The 16,608-nt window shown below is 35.9% G+C and overlaps 1 protein-coding gene across 2 annotated transcripts in view; it reads right to left on the reverse strand.

Annotated features, from left to right (window-relative positions):
- COBLL1 (cordon-bleu WH2 repeat protein like 1) overlaps positions 1 to 16,608 on the reverse strand; it is a 75,008-nt gene that overhangs the window by 22,078 nt on the left and 36,322 nt on the right. The window contains exons 2-7 of one of the 2 annotated variants that reach the window (XM_042874395.1): positions 10,798 to 10,977; positions 4,744 to 4,945; positions 3,461 to 3,689; positions 2,060 to 2,098; positions 1,118 to 1,215; positions 757 to 990 (exon numbers count right to left, since the gene is read on the reverse strand). In XM_042874395.1, the coding sequence (XP_042730329.1) occupies positions 757 to 990; positions 1,118 to 1,215; positions 2,060 to 2,098; positions 3,461 to 3,689; positions 4,744 to 4,945; positions 10,798 to 10,977 (982 nt within the window). The remainder of the gene's footprint in view (positions 1 to 756; positions 991 to 1,117; positions 1,216 to 2,059; positions 2,099 to 3,460; positions 3,690 to 4,743; positions 4,946 to 10,797; positions 10,978 to 16,608) is intronic. The other variant, XM_042874396.1, reaches the window with a different exon arrangement.

Genomic DNA, 16,608 nt, shown 5'->3' on the forward strand with positions numbered 1-16,608 from the left:
AAAAAGATTATTCTCAATTTAAAATGATAATTTTAGTCTTGAGCTTTAACTGGAATTCCTAACTGGCAATAGAGGTAATATCTTGACATTGCATAATGTCTCATTTTTTCCCCAAATTCCATTGGCTGAATTTCTGCAGTGCAATGAGTATATGGGTAACTTAATATATATCCAGCACCTCATGGCTTCAATTAAATGTATTCCCATTTCACTAAAATAAAACTTTAACTTGCTGGAAGCACAAGATTCTTAAGAGTCCTTCCCAAGATTTTCACCTTTTTCAACCTTTTTCAAGTAGCATGAAGAACAAACTACTCTTTATCATATATAATTGAAACATTAAAAATGACAGGAAAAGAAATCGATTACAAAACATGCTAACATGAGACCACGTAAAACAAAAAAAAAAAAAAAAAAAAGAGAATATCTGTGTAAACTTTATGTAAAAAAATATACATACATTATTCATCCAGAAGAGCAAGAAAGTCCTCAGAGCTTATGCAGCTGTGATATAAAAAGTTTATTTTGCTTTTTCAAAATAGATCAGCTACTTTGGATATATGGCAAGGAGACCAGAAGAAACACATCTTCCAATTTCTGTAGTTATTTTCAAACTAAAATTTTCAAAAGCAAATACTACAGCTTTATTTTTCACTAATTTCAAGCATTAATTTCAAGGCAGATATATAACAAGGTTATTGATGTTATCAGCTCTAAACTTCTTGTTTTAGAAGAAGTGAAAGAAACGCTACTAACCTGTTCGTTTCTGTCAAGGCTGTTAGATTTCACAGTACCAGCTTCTGTCCTGACTTCTGCAAGTTCCTGGGGGGCACTCTGAGAATTTGGTATAGGTGGTAGAGGAGCTCTCCGTTTCTTCGGCATTTCAGATGGCAGAGTGTTGGAATCATACTGCTTGCTAACACTGCTAGATCTCGTGGAAAATGTTGGCCTTGGCTTGCTCATTAATGGAGTTGCTGGGGCACTGGCAGTCTTGGGATTTGGGTGGAAAAAAATATATTTATATGTTACTTAAACTTTCTGGAGAACATTCAACAGTATTGATGGATCACTATGAATATGTTTATAGCTTTGTATAAGCAGAACTTTTATATCTTACTTGTTCTCTTTTTTTCTTGCTTCGTTGAAAAAAGCTGAAAAACCCTTTGTTTTCTTTCTCTTTTAAAACATCTGAGTTTTCAGACACATGATAGGAGTCTAAAATAGGAGACAAGAGTTCTAGATGTTATTTATTGCAGAGATTATTTTTCCTGCATTCTTACTTCTTCTCTGCCTGTCATAAACCTTCTGGTGTAATATACAAAGCTCACCACAAATCACTTATACTAATAGTTCTACTAAAAGCTGCAAAACGAACGTTTCTTACCATCAGTGTTCTTATCCTTTCTCAGAGCTCAGAATAGATGAGTTTCAGCTGCTATTAATACCTCCAGAACTTACCCCAGCCCATCCCACTCGTCAAACGCTACAGCTCATATGAAAAGGCTATGGGAGGGAAAAGAGCATCAGCTCTCCCCAGGTCACAGTTCCTAACAGCTTAAATACAGAGCGTGATGTGAAGCAAGGCAGGACAGGTACAGGCCTCCACTTGGCATACACCACCGAAAGACCAGGTAGGTGCTGCGCATCTAACTGGAATGGCAGTCATAGTAAAGATAATCAAATCTTGCTTTACGTGCCCTTATTCACATCGACATTTTGTAAATATAGAGGTTGTCTTTCTGTAATTTTTACTAGATTTTATTTCGATAAGGAAATCCCACTGAATGCAAGTGCAGTAACAAACAGAAGGCAGTAGCAATACACCACAGGGCAGGATGAATGCAAGCACGAGTATAAATTTTGAAGCAATCTAAGTAAAATCATACAGAAATACTTTATACATAGTTGGGTATATACACTTGTACTTTTTTTTTTAATATGCATTTATGATAGGTCAGAGATGATTGCTGAAGTCACAGTTAAGCAGATATTATTACAGGAGAGAATGATAACGTCATGCAAGTTGTACAGTTTTACAGCCTATTTCAGTAAGGCCTACCTTTCAAGGATGGCAAGTTTAAGTCAACTGGTGATGTGGCTACAAGACAGACAAAAAAGAAAGACAGAAAATACCCAGTGGAATGAAGGATGCAGTTTTAAGTTACAAACACAGAAAACCAAGCTGAATCTTATGTTAGGAAAAATAACTGAAGAAAATAATGCATATATTTATCACTCAATGCAACATAAAATTTAATAGCAAGCCTGAAGGCATACAATGCAGACTGCAATGCAGACTGCATGGAGAGCAATGAATATAATGGAAATATAGTCTGAGTAAAACATGATTTAAATTGTCATATAAAGGCACACCTCACCATTTACTTTCATTAAAAAAGTGAAAAATTCAGAGCTTTTAAGTTGTATGCAAAATGGAAATGCTAAGCTACTTGGTATTGAATGAGTTGTAGAATGTCTGAACTTCCTAGTGGGACACTGTCTTGTGGGAATTGTGTGTCCCCCCTGCATTCTCTCCTAAGGATTTTTGGCTGTTACTTCATTCAAATGACACACAGTTTATGCCACAAAGGCAGCACTGCCAGTCTGTAGAAGAAAGTGGCAGTCAGATGACAAAGAAGATAATTCACTATGGGTGCACGTAGTTCAAACAACACATTTAAACAGTAGGTTTTGTTGGTATTTTTTGTTTTTGTTTTTTTCCCTGTGACAAAAAAAATATTCCGGTTTTCTCCATGGAAAAGGGGCCTAATTTCCAAATCTGACATTCTCCTGCAGTTCAAGATAACTGGTCTTTGGGAAGTATTTTTAATCATGGTAAAATAAAGATAGTCTTACAGCTATAGTGAAAACCAGAAATAGAATGGAAATAGAATGTGTACACAAATATAGGCAAGTTAGTTAATACTGTTCCTGTTGGACCATAATTAAAAAGATAATTATTGTTCCTTCATGACCTACACAAGAAATTACCAAACAATACTCAAATTACACTGAAAAGCATTATCACAGTATTCTAATATTTCAAAATTATAGAACAAAGCTATGTTTCTATAATACTTCTGTTCTCAGCTTATTACAATCCTACACATTCTCTATAAGCTAAGGGAAATTCAGCATTACTGGTATGTTTTGAGAAAAGGCAGGGGAAAAAAAGGGATCTTTTTTTTTAAAGGATGCTTTGTACTTGGCCACCTATGCTCTTTTCTTGGGATAAGTAAAGGTACACTTGTCCCAGTTTCAATTTTGTGGCATATCAATTAAGCACATACTGAATTGTGAGAGACTAATTTCTTCATGAGTTGCTTTCCTTCTTTTTTTAGAATAAATAAATAAATAAATAAAACCAAGCCAAACCCACTCACACCAAAGCAAATGTTATGGAAATATTATCTAATTATCTTTTCAATAATAACAAGTTATCAAAGATATCTTTTCTTACCTCGACTGATATCCATGGCATATAATTCTCTTAGTCCAAGATCATTAAGAGATTTTGTCACATCAAGTGCTTCTTGAGACTGATAATTCTTCAGTAAAACAGTGTTTGAAGGATCAAATTCACATTTACTACAGATAATTGGTATGAGTTCTTGAAGAGGTGAATATGGACTAACTCTTACTACTGTCTTCTGTGTCTTCTTGTAGTTTATCACTACTCTTACTGTTTGCTGAAGAGAAAAGAGTTCCAATAAATATCCTACACTAATTTTGAAACAACCAGCATTTTCATAACAGTCTTACAGTAACCACCAGAATTTTTATTAGGCCAGATTCAATGTTATATATTCAGTAACAATACAAGAGAAACTAAGAAGTCTTTTGTAATTCCTTTTTTACCCAATGAAAGGACACTTGAAATAGCCTGCTCCTTCAGCATCAGTCATTTGTCTGTCCAGCAGGGAACACACACAGACTAGGATGGCATACCATCACACTAGGTAGCTAGAGAAGACAGCAAATGAGCAACGAGAACCTGCACAACATGTGTGCACAGAACCAAGTTAAAAGGACAGCTGAAGAGGATCCCAACCTCATGTAAGTGCTTTAGATAGATTAAAACAAAAATAGAAAACCCACCAAAACCACCACCAACAACAACAAAAAATCACGGTATTCTTCTATAGTGACAGAGAGGGACAGACAGATTTAGGCAACTCCCAGAAAGTGCTTTAGCGCTTCTAAAAGCCCCTGATTTCTTGAGGGTATATTTAAAAAAAAAAAAAAAAAAAAAAAAAAAAAAAAAAAGGCAACATTATTAGAAACATGTAACATGTTCCATGTAGCATGTAACAAAGGAAAATGAATGTGTATTCACAAGGTTGTATGGGTACTATATTTTTTTTATGTCCATAATCTTGTACACAACATGACAGATGTTGCAAGTTTTTGATTTTCAATTTGCAGAAGGATGTATTCAGCCACATTCTATCTTCAAAAATGTTCAGATGCACACTAAGGCCACTAAGGCATAGGATCTCAAATAATATTGTAATGTTTCTTTCCTTTGGCAGCAAAGATACTTGACAGAACAAATTAAGATATATTTTTACTTTAGGAGGTCATCAATAGTACATTGACAAGATTTTCACAGGGGTGCATAGTGAGAGGATGAGAAATAACAGGAAAATGTGAAACAAGAGGCTGATCTATCAGCTTAAGTTGTTGAATACAATATACAATAGTAATTCTAGTTTCTCAGTACGCTATAATTTTAGTCCTCACCTCTGGTATCACTGGAGCAGGTTTCTTCTTATCCACTTGTTTTGGTTTCAGAATCACCTTTTCCACTTCAAGCATTCCCACTGGTGTATTAGGTTTGAATTTAATCTGGCTGTTTTCTGCTGATATCAACTCTATTGTGTAACTTGAGGGGTTTAAATGATACTGTGCACAGAGAAAGATCAGCAAGTCCATCATGGGCTTCCTGTCAAATGCAAATCAAACAGCTACAACAGATGATAATTAAGCAGGCTATTAAACAAAGTATGATGCTAAGCATTTATCCTTCCATGACTAAATAGTTACTGTCAGGCACTGATTTTAAATATCTTCAATTACAACAACAAAATTAAAAACAAAAATGATTTTTAAAAAAAAAAAAAATCACTAAAATGAAACAGGTTATATAGAAGTATAGCAAGAGCTAGAGCAAAGGGGGGCATTTTTGCTTATCTAAAGTGATGCTTTCCTGACACCAGCATGGAGATGCGGATTAGCCACCTCATCTGACCATTAGTGGGAACTGCAGTAGTTGTGATGAATGCCCTTCTATTCAGTAAATAATATTCTTCCACAGCTTAAAATTTTTATATCTACTCTGAGGTTACAAGAGACATGAATTTACAGAAATTCTCAGCACGAGCCATGCAGAAGAAGCAGGTGAGATGAAGTTTGAGGAAGTCACCTTTCAAGGATTTAGGGTTTGCAAAACAAGAGCCATGCAGATGAAGGTGAAGAAGCTAAATCACAGTACAGTAGTTGAATCTCATTTTCATTGATAAAATCTGTGAGATGCAACAGATGTCCTTTTCACAGCGAACCAAGTCCAGGCGCATTTTACATACATGATCGCTATCAGTATGCCCTTTGCTCTTAGTGAGCAGTGGGGAAAAAAAAAAATCACAAAACATATTAAGATAGTCTGAACATTCCCAGTTGCTACTGGAATGAATTTACTGAAGTTGTACTTCAAACGGAAGTATAATAGAAAGATTAAATGCACTGAAGATAAGGAGAGTATGCCAATTTTGCACACTACTGCCAACTGAATACAGTTATAGAATTACCAGGTCACTGGAGCATGAGTCCTAATTTTTGGCATTGGATAATCACTTGTAAGGAGCATTTCATGTGGACATCCTCCACATTTCCCAGTTATAATTACAAACAGGGGAATATATCACCTACTTTGTCTCACAAGGATATTATGAAAATAATATAGAAGTTTGAAGCAATCAAACGATACATTGGAAAGAATGCTGAAGTGTCTAAGTGAAAATTAATGCAAGACTTGGCTAGTATGTGTTTATCAAAAATCTTAAATTCTAGATGTAATCATAACAGATGGAAGTCTTCTGGTAGCATAACAGAATGTGGAAATAGATATCTGAACAGTCATCAAGCTAAGCAGAATCCTAGACGACAAAGATTATGAATATATTTATACATTAAGTATGAATTTTAACAGACTTTTTATACAATCCAGTTCTGAAAAAAGAATTAAGAATGACTGAAGCTTAAAAATCATTGCAGCATTATTTTTTCCCCTTTAATAAACCCTAGAATTTAACTCCTATTTTCATCTCTTCTTAAAGAACAATCCTGTGCCTCCCCCTAAGCAGACTGCCTTCTAAATTCTAGTGGCTCAGTTGGACTCCCTGGTGCACACACAACTCCTTCCAGTTACTTCTTTTTCAAGAGAAAGCTTCTGCCTAGTTAAGTGGTAGAAGAGATTCCTTGCCCCAGGAGAAAAAGGCAGGTGGCATAACAAAGCCAAAATACATGGAGAAATAATTCCCCATAAAGTGACAGAAAACAGCTATCAAATAGTTTGAAAAGATATAAAGAATGTAATTAACTCCCACGTCTTCATCTAGATGATGTATATCAGCCTAAAAGTACCATGAGAAATGCAGTGAAAACTAAATGAAAAACAAGCAAACAATGATGACAAGAAACTGTTTTTTCATTTAATAAAAAGAAAGACTTTATTTCAGTTCTTCATTTATATATCACAGCCTGGTTCAATCACAAGGAAGAAGGACTATTCTGTTCCCTCTTACTTCTAACCCTTAACAAAACAACTGCATCCATCTCACTCCCTTTCATTAGAGAAGATAAGGAGCTAGAAATGCACATTTCACTGGGGGTGGGCTGGTGTGGGAGGAGGCAGCCAGAGAAAGCACCACAGAGAAGTCATCACTAGAAGTACTGTCTGCCTTCTGGTTAGCAGGCTATCCAAGAAGTTTACCTTTTCTCCCAGCAGGAGCAACATAGGAATGCTGAAGATGAGCAGGATAGGAATTCATAGGCAAAGGTCACAGAGAGCCCTTCAGTGCAAACACACCATGGTGAAGGGGGCAAGCCCTCACCTTAACCAGTCACAAATAGTGGCAGGCCAGTAAGCAAGAAACACAGCTGCCCATAAACAGACAAGTACATGCAAATTAGTACATAAGGGCAATGTTTCACTGTAAATTTGCTTTCCACTTCCAAAAACAACTTGTGTGACTAAAGGATGTCAGACTTTAAGTCTCCCCACTCTGCTGGAGGCCAAGATGCCAGCCACAAGCGCTTTACATTTCCTTAGAGTGATACAAAAAGCAAATTTTCGTAATCACATTCTCCAAAACTCATAAAACTACTTTTTGTTAAACTCTTCCAAGAACGAAGGTACAGAAGTACATGTAATACAGTAAATTTAACAGCTTTCAAATGAGTAAAACTAAGAGGAGCCTAGCAGCAATTTTGGAGTATAATATCTGCTGGTGTTTATTCATCTCATTTCTGTAAAGTTATTATTTGCAATTACTTTAAACTCATTACATTACTTAGTTTTCTGGAAATCTCTCATCACAAGTGTTCTTGCACTTCTCCATTCCTTATCTGTTTTCCTCTGGTTATTCCCATATGACTATATGATAGCAAGAACTGGCTAATAGTTGTCCCATTTATGATGAGTTTCCATCTAGAATACATCAAACTATGTTATGTTTATAGCAAGTTGAGTTCAAAACCAGCCATTAAAGATATCACTTCAAATACTGGACCAAGCATTTCAAGAAAATATCCATCAAGTTTCTACATTCTGCCTTTTTTTTTTTTTTTTAGTTATGTATTCCTACCTAATCAAGTTTTAGAGGCAAGGTCTTCCCATCACGAGTATAATGAGAAACACCACCAAATAGACAAAACTCACTTAATAGCCACCATAAAGATTACTAGGTGGGCAGGAAGATGAACAAAAATAAAAATACATACGTACATAAAATAAACCTACACGCAGGCAATTAGGCTTCCTATAAACCTCTGATTACTTAAGTATGTAGCTCCCTGGCTAAAGTGCTCATTAATGCTACTCTCTAAAAAGAAAAAGGCATTTGTTTTGACAGAGAACTACAAAAAACACCAAACCCTCCAGAATGTGTTACTAACAAATGTAAGTACAATAGATTTTGGAAAGTAGGGCAACACCACAAAGGTTGCTATTCACCATACAGAGTAAACCAACAGTTCTCTAAGCAAAACCTAATGACTGAAAATACTCAAGAACGGATCAAATGGAAACTCAAAAGGCTGTAAAGAAACGAAGTTAGCCAAGCTAAGGTCTGAAATGTGTCTGAAATTAAAGCCATAAACATGCAGCCCAGGAAAATAATTCAATGCACAAATTCCAAATAAATCAACTGTAAGATAGTTTACTAGCACATACAATTGAAACTAATTATTTCAATTAGAAAAATCTTTCTCAAACTACATTTCTTCACTATGGGAATACAAGACAATCAAGTCACTAAGTAAGGAAATTTGTCAAATTATTTTTCTTCTTCTTCTTTGGCTGCAAACAATTCTTGAATTCTGTGCTCTATTTAGAACTAATGAGAAGATTCAAGAAATGTCACACAGAAAAACATTTCAAAAACAAATCATGAAAAAAATTTGAAGCTTTGTTAATTCCTTTCTTTGAATCACATGCTTTCCCCCATCATCACTGCTCCTATCGTGACTTTTTAAAAAATAAATAAATAAATACTTGCTCAGAACACCGTGAGAAATCCTTCAATTCTGAATGGATGAACTGAATCATTATCACCAATGACTACAAAATACAGACTGGTGTCTAGGCTTACGTGAAGGAATCCACACAAGAAACCCTATGCCAGAAGTTTCAAAATGAGTAACGAGCGATTATTACAGCCCTCCTTTCTGTTCTCAGTCTCTCAGTTTTTGCTTTAGTTGTCCTTAAACAACTCAAGGACCTTAACTACGCTCTCTTGAAATCTTTTCCTCTGAAACTGATTTAGATACTACAGATCCATTTTTATCAGCCACTGCATACCACTCACAAAGGATATTTACCTATGCAACACCTTGTTCCTGCTATCCACTACTCCAAGCAGGGAACAAACCACCCAATTTCACCTGAGAACACTGGAGATGTTTCTTGCAGCACATGATTGCACAAATCCCCATTTCTCTTTTTCCCCGAATACGAGATATAAAAAGGTATTTCCACCTCTAAAGCTTTAAAACTGCCCACCTCTGGATACCAGCAAGACAAATCAGCAGATTATGTCATTTTCAGTGCCGTCTTGATTATCTGTCCACAAAATACAATCTTCTAGACAATGCAAAGCTGAAAGAAAAGATGCTTTGAAGCACAGGTCCTGGACAGTATTCCCCTTCACTGTGAATGAGCCTGGGAGCACTAATGCAGGTTATTTGTCAGGGTACCATTTAAGGAATTGACACAAAGACTCTCAGTTGAAAAAGAAAGAAGTACTAACCAAGGGATATTAAAACTGATTGGGAAATGTCTGTACTTCCTAAACACTATCTATTTGCAATGAAGTCTGACTGAGTGAGGAAATAAGCAATTTTCTGGCACTCTGTTCTGGGGAAAGCTAGATACAGCAGGTGTGGTACTCAGAAGCATGGACAGAAGGAGTGAAGAAAAGGAGGAGAACTGCTTGACAGTGAGCATATGGAATCTTATCTTTAAGAAATTTAGAAAATAGAGGAAAGAACCACATTTATAGACAGAAATATTCCTTGCTGTAAACTTACTAGCAGAACACTGTAAAGTATCACAGTAGTAATGAATTATTTTAGAACATCTGTTTTTAAGAAATATAATATTTTCAAGAAATATGAATTAACTTATCCTGAAAAACTAGATGATGTATGGAGAAAAAAATAATAATAATCCATACAAATTAATTCATTGCAGCTCTGATGTGTGATACCTAAAAAATGACTTCATCAACTCTAGCAAATGACAAGGCATGCAAACAGACTTAAGCCACTACAGTCAGTATCTCTGATTATAACGTGAGGTCGGCGTAACTACGTGTTTATGTTACTCAGCACAGACTGGCATTCCAACTGCTCTGATCTACAGAAGGGTTTGCATAGGATCTTCTCAGTAAGAACAGAATGTTAATTATCTCAGTGGGTTAAGTCCCAGGATTTATGATTTCAACTCACCAATCAATTTGTGATCTAAAAGTGACTTGGGAGTTACATGCACAATCCATTTCATCAACCAACAGACTGAAATATTTATTCCAAATTAAAACCAGGTTCAGCAAAACGTATTTGATTTATTAAAAAAAAAGTTACCAAAGCTATAACTAGAAGCTTTCTTTGAAGCTTTATATATTTGGTATGAAATGATGATTTTTAGGACTACTAGTAGGCAATAAGTAGAAGTGCTGAACACATGACTTTGCAGCTTAGTAGGAAGCAGAAAAGTCTAACAAAGAAAAAGCATATGTGAAAATTCAGTGTACCACACAAACAGCATTTTTCTAGAGATCTGCAGTGACGAGAAAGAACTACAGGTGCATCTATGCATCCTTATAGGTGCCATACAGACCTTCTGCTTCAAAAAAAATCAGTCTTCCTAAAAGGCAGGTAAAGTATATGTTTTCAAATTTACTCAAAAACACCCAGTCTTATAAAACTTGTATATTTTACAGAGTGAGTTATGCCTGGATAAAGGTTGAAGTAAACTTCAGTAGGAAAGGAAAATTAAACAGAAATGTCATTCCATACCTCCCATTAACTGTAGTGTATTTGATCACATCTCCTGGCAGGACCACTGACAGTTCAATGTCTTTATCAATTACATTCTCTTTCTGTTCCATGATGATGTTGGCTGATTCTGTGTCATCAAATGGACAATCAGTGACCGTTCTGGTTTCAGATGGAGGAGAAGGTGCTTTAGCTTTTCTTCTGAAATAAATGGATACAAGGAAAAGTCAAATATTTGATTCCAGGCCTGCAAACTAACAAGTTTTGAGACAGGAATGAATCATGAACTTAATTCTTTTCACTCATGGCATTAAATCAATATGTGTAAGGAAAGAATGAGAGAATATTTTGCACTTACAGTCAGTTGTGACCAAAGATAAATAACCAAACTAAAATATCTATCTTGTCAAATAAAAATGGATTTGTTTTTGGTAAGTTTAAATACAAATGTCCAATAATGCGAGTCCAAAACTAAAAGCTTTTGTTAATATTTTAAATATACACTCAAAAATAAATGAATTACTTTTCTTCTCCCTTGAGACAGAAAAAGCCGAGACCTTATTTGAGTGTTCTCCAAACAGACTTACTAGATTGGTGTAAGCAGAAATACTGAACTACACTGCACGCAGCTAAATTGCGCTGTATGTTTAATCTGTTGGATAGACAGGCAGGCAAAAATCATACTTTTCCCCGCCAATTTATTCTTTTAATTATTAAAACCTATTAAATAAATTCTACCAACTCTACTCTATTTGGTTCTATATAGTAATAAAATAGCACTATTATTGATCTTTCCTGACATTTCAGTCACAAAATGTTTCCACGTTTTCCTGCCATCTCTGTTGATTTCCTATATTTATTCTCTCACTTTTCTTCCCATGCATACACAAAAACCTTTGCAAAACATAAAAAAAAAATCTAAAATGGTCCAAGAGGAACATTTTCTACATCTCAATTTGTTTATGCTATGCTATAAATTCTGTTATTTCCTACAACAAATAGTATAACGTTCCCTTCAAAGTACTTTACATTTCACCAATATAATCATGAGGAAAAGATACTATTATTAAGAATTTCATCATTAGAAGAAAAAAGCCCTATATGGACATGCACTGTCTCAAGAGAATTTATTTCTTAAAAAGAAAAAGACTGGAAGGAAGCCACACTCACTAAAAGTTAAACTACAAACGTATATATGAGCACGCTATTCATTCCAAAATTATGATTGCAGTTTAGATCTCAGTGTTGTACCAAACTTTGTTTACATTAACAACAAAAACATTGACTTTTGGACTTATCCCACAGAAGTAACATAAAACACGTAGCACAGAATTAGAAACATATTTTTTGGCAAAACAAAGTTTAAAGTCACTTACAGTGAAGAACAAACAAGGTCCAAAACAACAATGCAAAAGATGACTGTGTAACGAGGGTTCACATGACTGAGCTGTTTCTGAAAGTACTTGGAGTTTTGAACTTCAGAACTCTGTGCTGAATAATTAACTATTCACAGCCTCTCCCAGCTCATCAGAACTCCTAAATGTCCAAACACACCCAATGAACATTCATCATCAACATTTGTGTCTCCTCTCTGTTCATATTTCAAATTAGCTTTGTTGCACACCTCTCTCCACATAAGACTCATGACACGTGGCGTCAGCTGCACATTTAGCTCCAGTCTCTACAACAGTGTGTTATGAATCAAGCTGTTCTTTACTCCTCCTCTTTGTTTGTTTGTTCTGTATAACCTTAGCTTTCATCCAACTGCCAAAAACAACATAATTACAACTATTAAAAAACAAAAGAAGAAAGCCCTTATAACATGTTACTTAAAAAAAAAAAAAAAAAAGAAAAAAGAAATCTATGCCCAAAGCAAAGCAATATGCCTTTCCCCTTCTGTACTCATCTTCAATATCTTTAGGCAACTTCAGGTTATTTATCACAAATGAACTCAGAATTCAATCCCTGAAGACTACACGCCATCTTTCACAAATGCTAGTGGACTCTATTTTCCATTAAGCAGACAAATGCTATTTCATTGCTGGAACTCCACTACTGCTACAGATCATGCTCAACCCAAAACAAACTCATCAATAAGTGTGCAGCCTCCATTAGTAAAATGCAGGCTTATTTATAGTGTTCAGCTTACACTACAGAGAGCTAGAACTAGAAAAAAGGAGACAAAATTTGTGTGCAACAGTTGGAAGACGATGGGAGACACACTTATGAAGAACATAAGCACATGATGTGGGGTTAGGCAGTGTAGTGAGGCTGACTTTCCATTTACCCCAACAAAGAACAGCAAATCTCTCTTATCTACAACAGATCTTTGTGGATTTTTATGGCTAGTCACGTTTACGTTTCCCAATCCACTCAAAGGAGGAGAAACCTCCAAGTGCATGTTCTCAGAAGATATACTGAGTTTTATTAAGTGTCTTACTAAGCAACAGATATCCCCATACTCTCATTTTCTGTTTCCAGATGTCACAGGGACTTTTTTCTTCATTTTTTACCTATTCTTTCATGTCTTGTACTCCCCCCAAAAGAGTTGCATTTGGTCTTTCAAGGTTTGTTTGTTTGTTTTGGAGACCTGCATTCACATGATCCCTGAGTTGCTATTTGGTAATGCAAACAACATCAGATGTTACTACATCTGTAGGTGCAGAGCAAAAGCAGCAAGTGACAGGGTGGTGAGAATCCACTTGTAGCAGTACTTTTAACCTGCACGCCCTCCCCTCCTCTTTTGCAGTATAGTCAGCAAGAAGTTGCTACAGGCACTTTCTCTCAGGCACCCTGGGGGACCAAACACCAAAAACCACAAAACCAGCATTATCCAAATAACTCCAAGTTGGTGGAATCATTTTCAAATTCTTATCCATCATAAAAATCAACCAAGCAAATGCCTGGTTTTCTCTCATCTCTTCATCTCTGCCAGAAGGCTGCTAGCATTTTTAATGATTTTGCTAAAAACACAGAATGGTTAAGGCAGTTTCTTCTCTGAATGTTAAGTAAGGTAAAATGCAATTATAACAAGGAGGAATAAATACCAATCATATAAAAATAAACATTTGGAAGTCAGAAAAAGGTGCTCCATATATGGTCCCATTCACAGCACCTTTCATGTTCAGATGGCTTCCAGATGTGCTGGGAGCTAAGCAGACCTATTCTAATCTAATTTGCAGAGTAAATATTAGAAGTTAGAACAATCCAAAACATTATTTTATTGGCTACTACAGAATTAAAGGAGAGCTGTGGGAAGAATCAATATACACCTGATTTAGCCACAGCATACAAACGTGAGTTAAAATAGAAACTTACATCAAGTAAGGACAAAGTTTAATTAAAATTCCCCTGGAAACTGCGCAGCAGCGTCCCACAGAAGGTGGGTGCTCCCTGCTTCCTTGCCCCCCAGCTGCCTGACTGCTCTGCACAGACACAGAGATGCCAGCCCACACCAAGGGATGTGCTTCCCCAGTTTACCATGGGATAAACAACTCCAGCCACCCACTAATCTGTGACATGAGTGTCATCCATTTAATCATATGAAGTAGAAAAAAAACTCACTTTCTTTCCTAATTCTTCCCAGCCCCAGAAAAGGCAGCTAGAGGATGTTAAAGAATTCTTCCAGCTAAAATACAGATAGATTTCACCATTTTGTTAAGTAAAAGCAGTACAGCTGTTCAAATCAAATGCAAGGCCATAAAGACAACATTTTAAGTGCTTCAGGTCCCACTTTTACAAAATTAAGTTCTGTTGCTGTATATCAACATGCTTCCTGCTTGCAGAAAAATAATAAAAAAAACTAATAGTGCCAATGATTTCAATGTGTGAAAGCCCTTTTTGAAATCAAAGTCTGGGTACAATAAATAAAACTATATTTATTTGATGTTAAACTGGAAAAAAATATAAAGAAGTTTCAGAAAAATCCCATTAGAAATCAACAAGCAGTGTATTTTATAACTAAAGTATCTTGCACCAGTAACTGGCAAAAGGTCTTTTAAAACAATGAGAAATACTTGAACTTACAGTGACCTGGATATTTTAGTTACTGCCAGCACTTCCTCTTGATAAGGATCACTTTCCCCAAAAACTGGAGAAAAGAGGAAATCTATCTGCTACATTTGTACACAAGCAAAGGCAACAGCATAAACAATCCACCTCTTCAATTCCTGATTTCAAAGAGTATTAACGTTTACAGCACTTAACTTCCAGTCTTGAGCAAATTACTAAGATACCGCACAGAGGCACCTTCATAGCTCTTTTAGTGACATTATTTTGGCTCTAACCTCAGTAGGACCAGCTCTCAAGTTTTCTGTAGCAATCACTTAAACGATCACACAGGAAAAGACACAAGGGATATCAACTGAAATTGAGTCAGCTCTGAGGTACTGAAAAAACTCACTAAATCTAGAGGAATAAAAGCTTTCTGCTGTACGAGAGATGGATTTAAGTTTGTTAAACAACCTAAGTTTGCACTGCGACACTAAAAACACCCAATTATACGAAGGAGAGATTATTTCAAACTTCACTAAATGCCAAAACTAGTAGCACTTTTTTTTCCCCACTCAAAGTCAGAAAAGCATTGAGATCACCTCCAGAAAGGAAACAGGCCATTCAGTAAAGCTTCTTCTAGATCTTTTCTTGTCTTTGACTTCTCATTCAAAGCAGTTATCACAATTATTACAACAATGCTGCTCCACTGCTACGTAGCTGAGGCAGACAGCGGAAATCTTGCACATCATCTGTTCAGTGAAAGAACAGTTAACAAGAGTTCAGGCTTACCTCAGTGTTTTTCACTTACAATGATGCATCAGTTCTGGGCAATATACAGGCTAAATATTTAAGCCACAAATATCCTCTACAAGCATTCCCACTTCAATACTTATCTTTAATACTCACAGATTTGTCATGTACAATAAGTAAGAAAGCACCAACTTTCCTGCTGTTTATTCATTATCCCCAGAGATGTAAGTGATTTCACAGCACCAGTGCTGCATATCTTCAAGATCAGATGCTAATTGAAAGGAAAATGCTCCGTGACAACCACCACATTACTGCCCGATTCTGGTAGCTATAGGCTTTCCAAGGTAAGTCACTCAAAAAAACAAAACAAAACCAAAAAAAAAACAACCACTGAACAGAAGCCTTTATATCTCTTAATGAAAATCACGACTATATATTTCGGATGTCAGCCCCTTTTAAAAAAAAAAATCTAAGTATTTCATAAGACATAAATCGGTTGGAAAGCTGGAGCTCCCAGTTGAGGACTTGATAATTACATAATCAAAGATATGAAAAATGGAATAATATACAATAGCATCATTTTCATCTGCAGTGTAATTACAGATGGTTTCTTTTCCTTACTGAAACACAGTTGAATTTTCATCTGCACTGTTCTTCATCTGAATGCTAACAATGGCACTGATATACCTACCCCATGTACAACACTTTTCTTCAGAGTACATTTTGTTACAGTAGTTAGAGATGCTGTTTATCCGCTCTGCATAATCTTGTGATAGACCAAAATGAAAACACTTAAGTAGGACCGTTTCTTTTTCCACCCTTAGCACCACTAGCAGAGCAGAACAGCGTGTGTGTGAGCATAGGATTCACCTTATATGCATTTTTCTATCTCTGATCTGATACCTGGCATCTGTGCATTCAAAGCAAAAAATTTCTTCCAGACATCCTACCGTATGAGCTTCTGTTATCCTGTGCACTATTAGTAAAGGACACAGAAAGCCTGAGTCCCCATATATCTGTTCATCAGTATGAGGAACCATTGCATAATATCGACTACAGTCAGAGCCTAATGATATTACAGAGATACAA

This window comes from Lagopus leucura, unplaced genomic scaffold (genome assembly GCF_019238085.1).
Source record: "Lagopus leucura isolate 7727_CA_CO unplaced genomic scaffold, USGS_WTPT01 Super-Scaffold_100012, whole genome shotgun sequence".
Taxonomy (NCBI): Eukaryota; Metazoa; Chordata; class Aves; order Galliformes; family Phasianidae; genus Lagopus; species Lagopus leucura.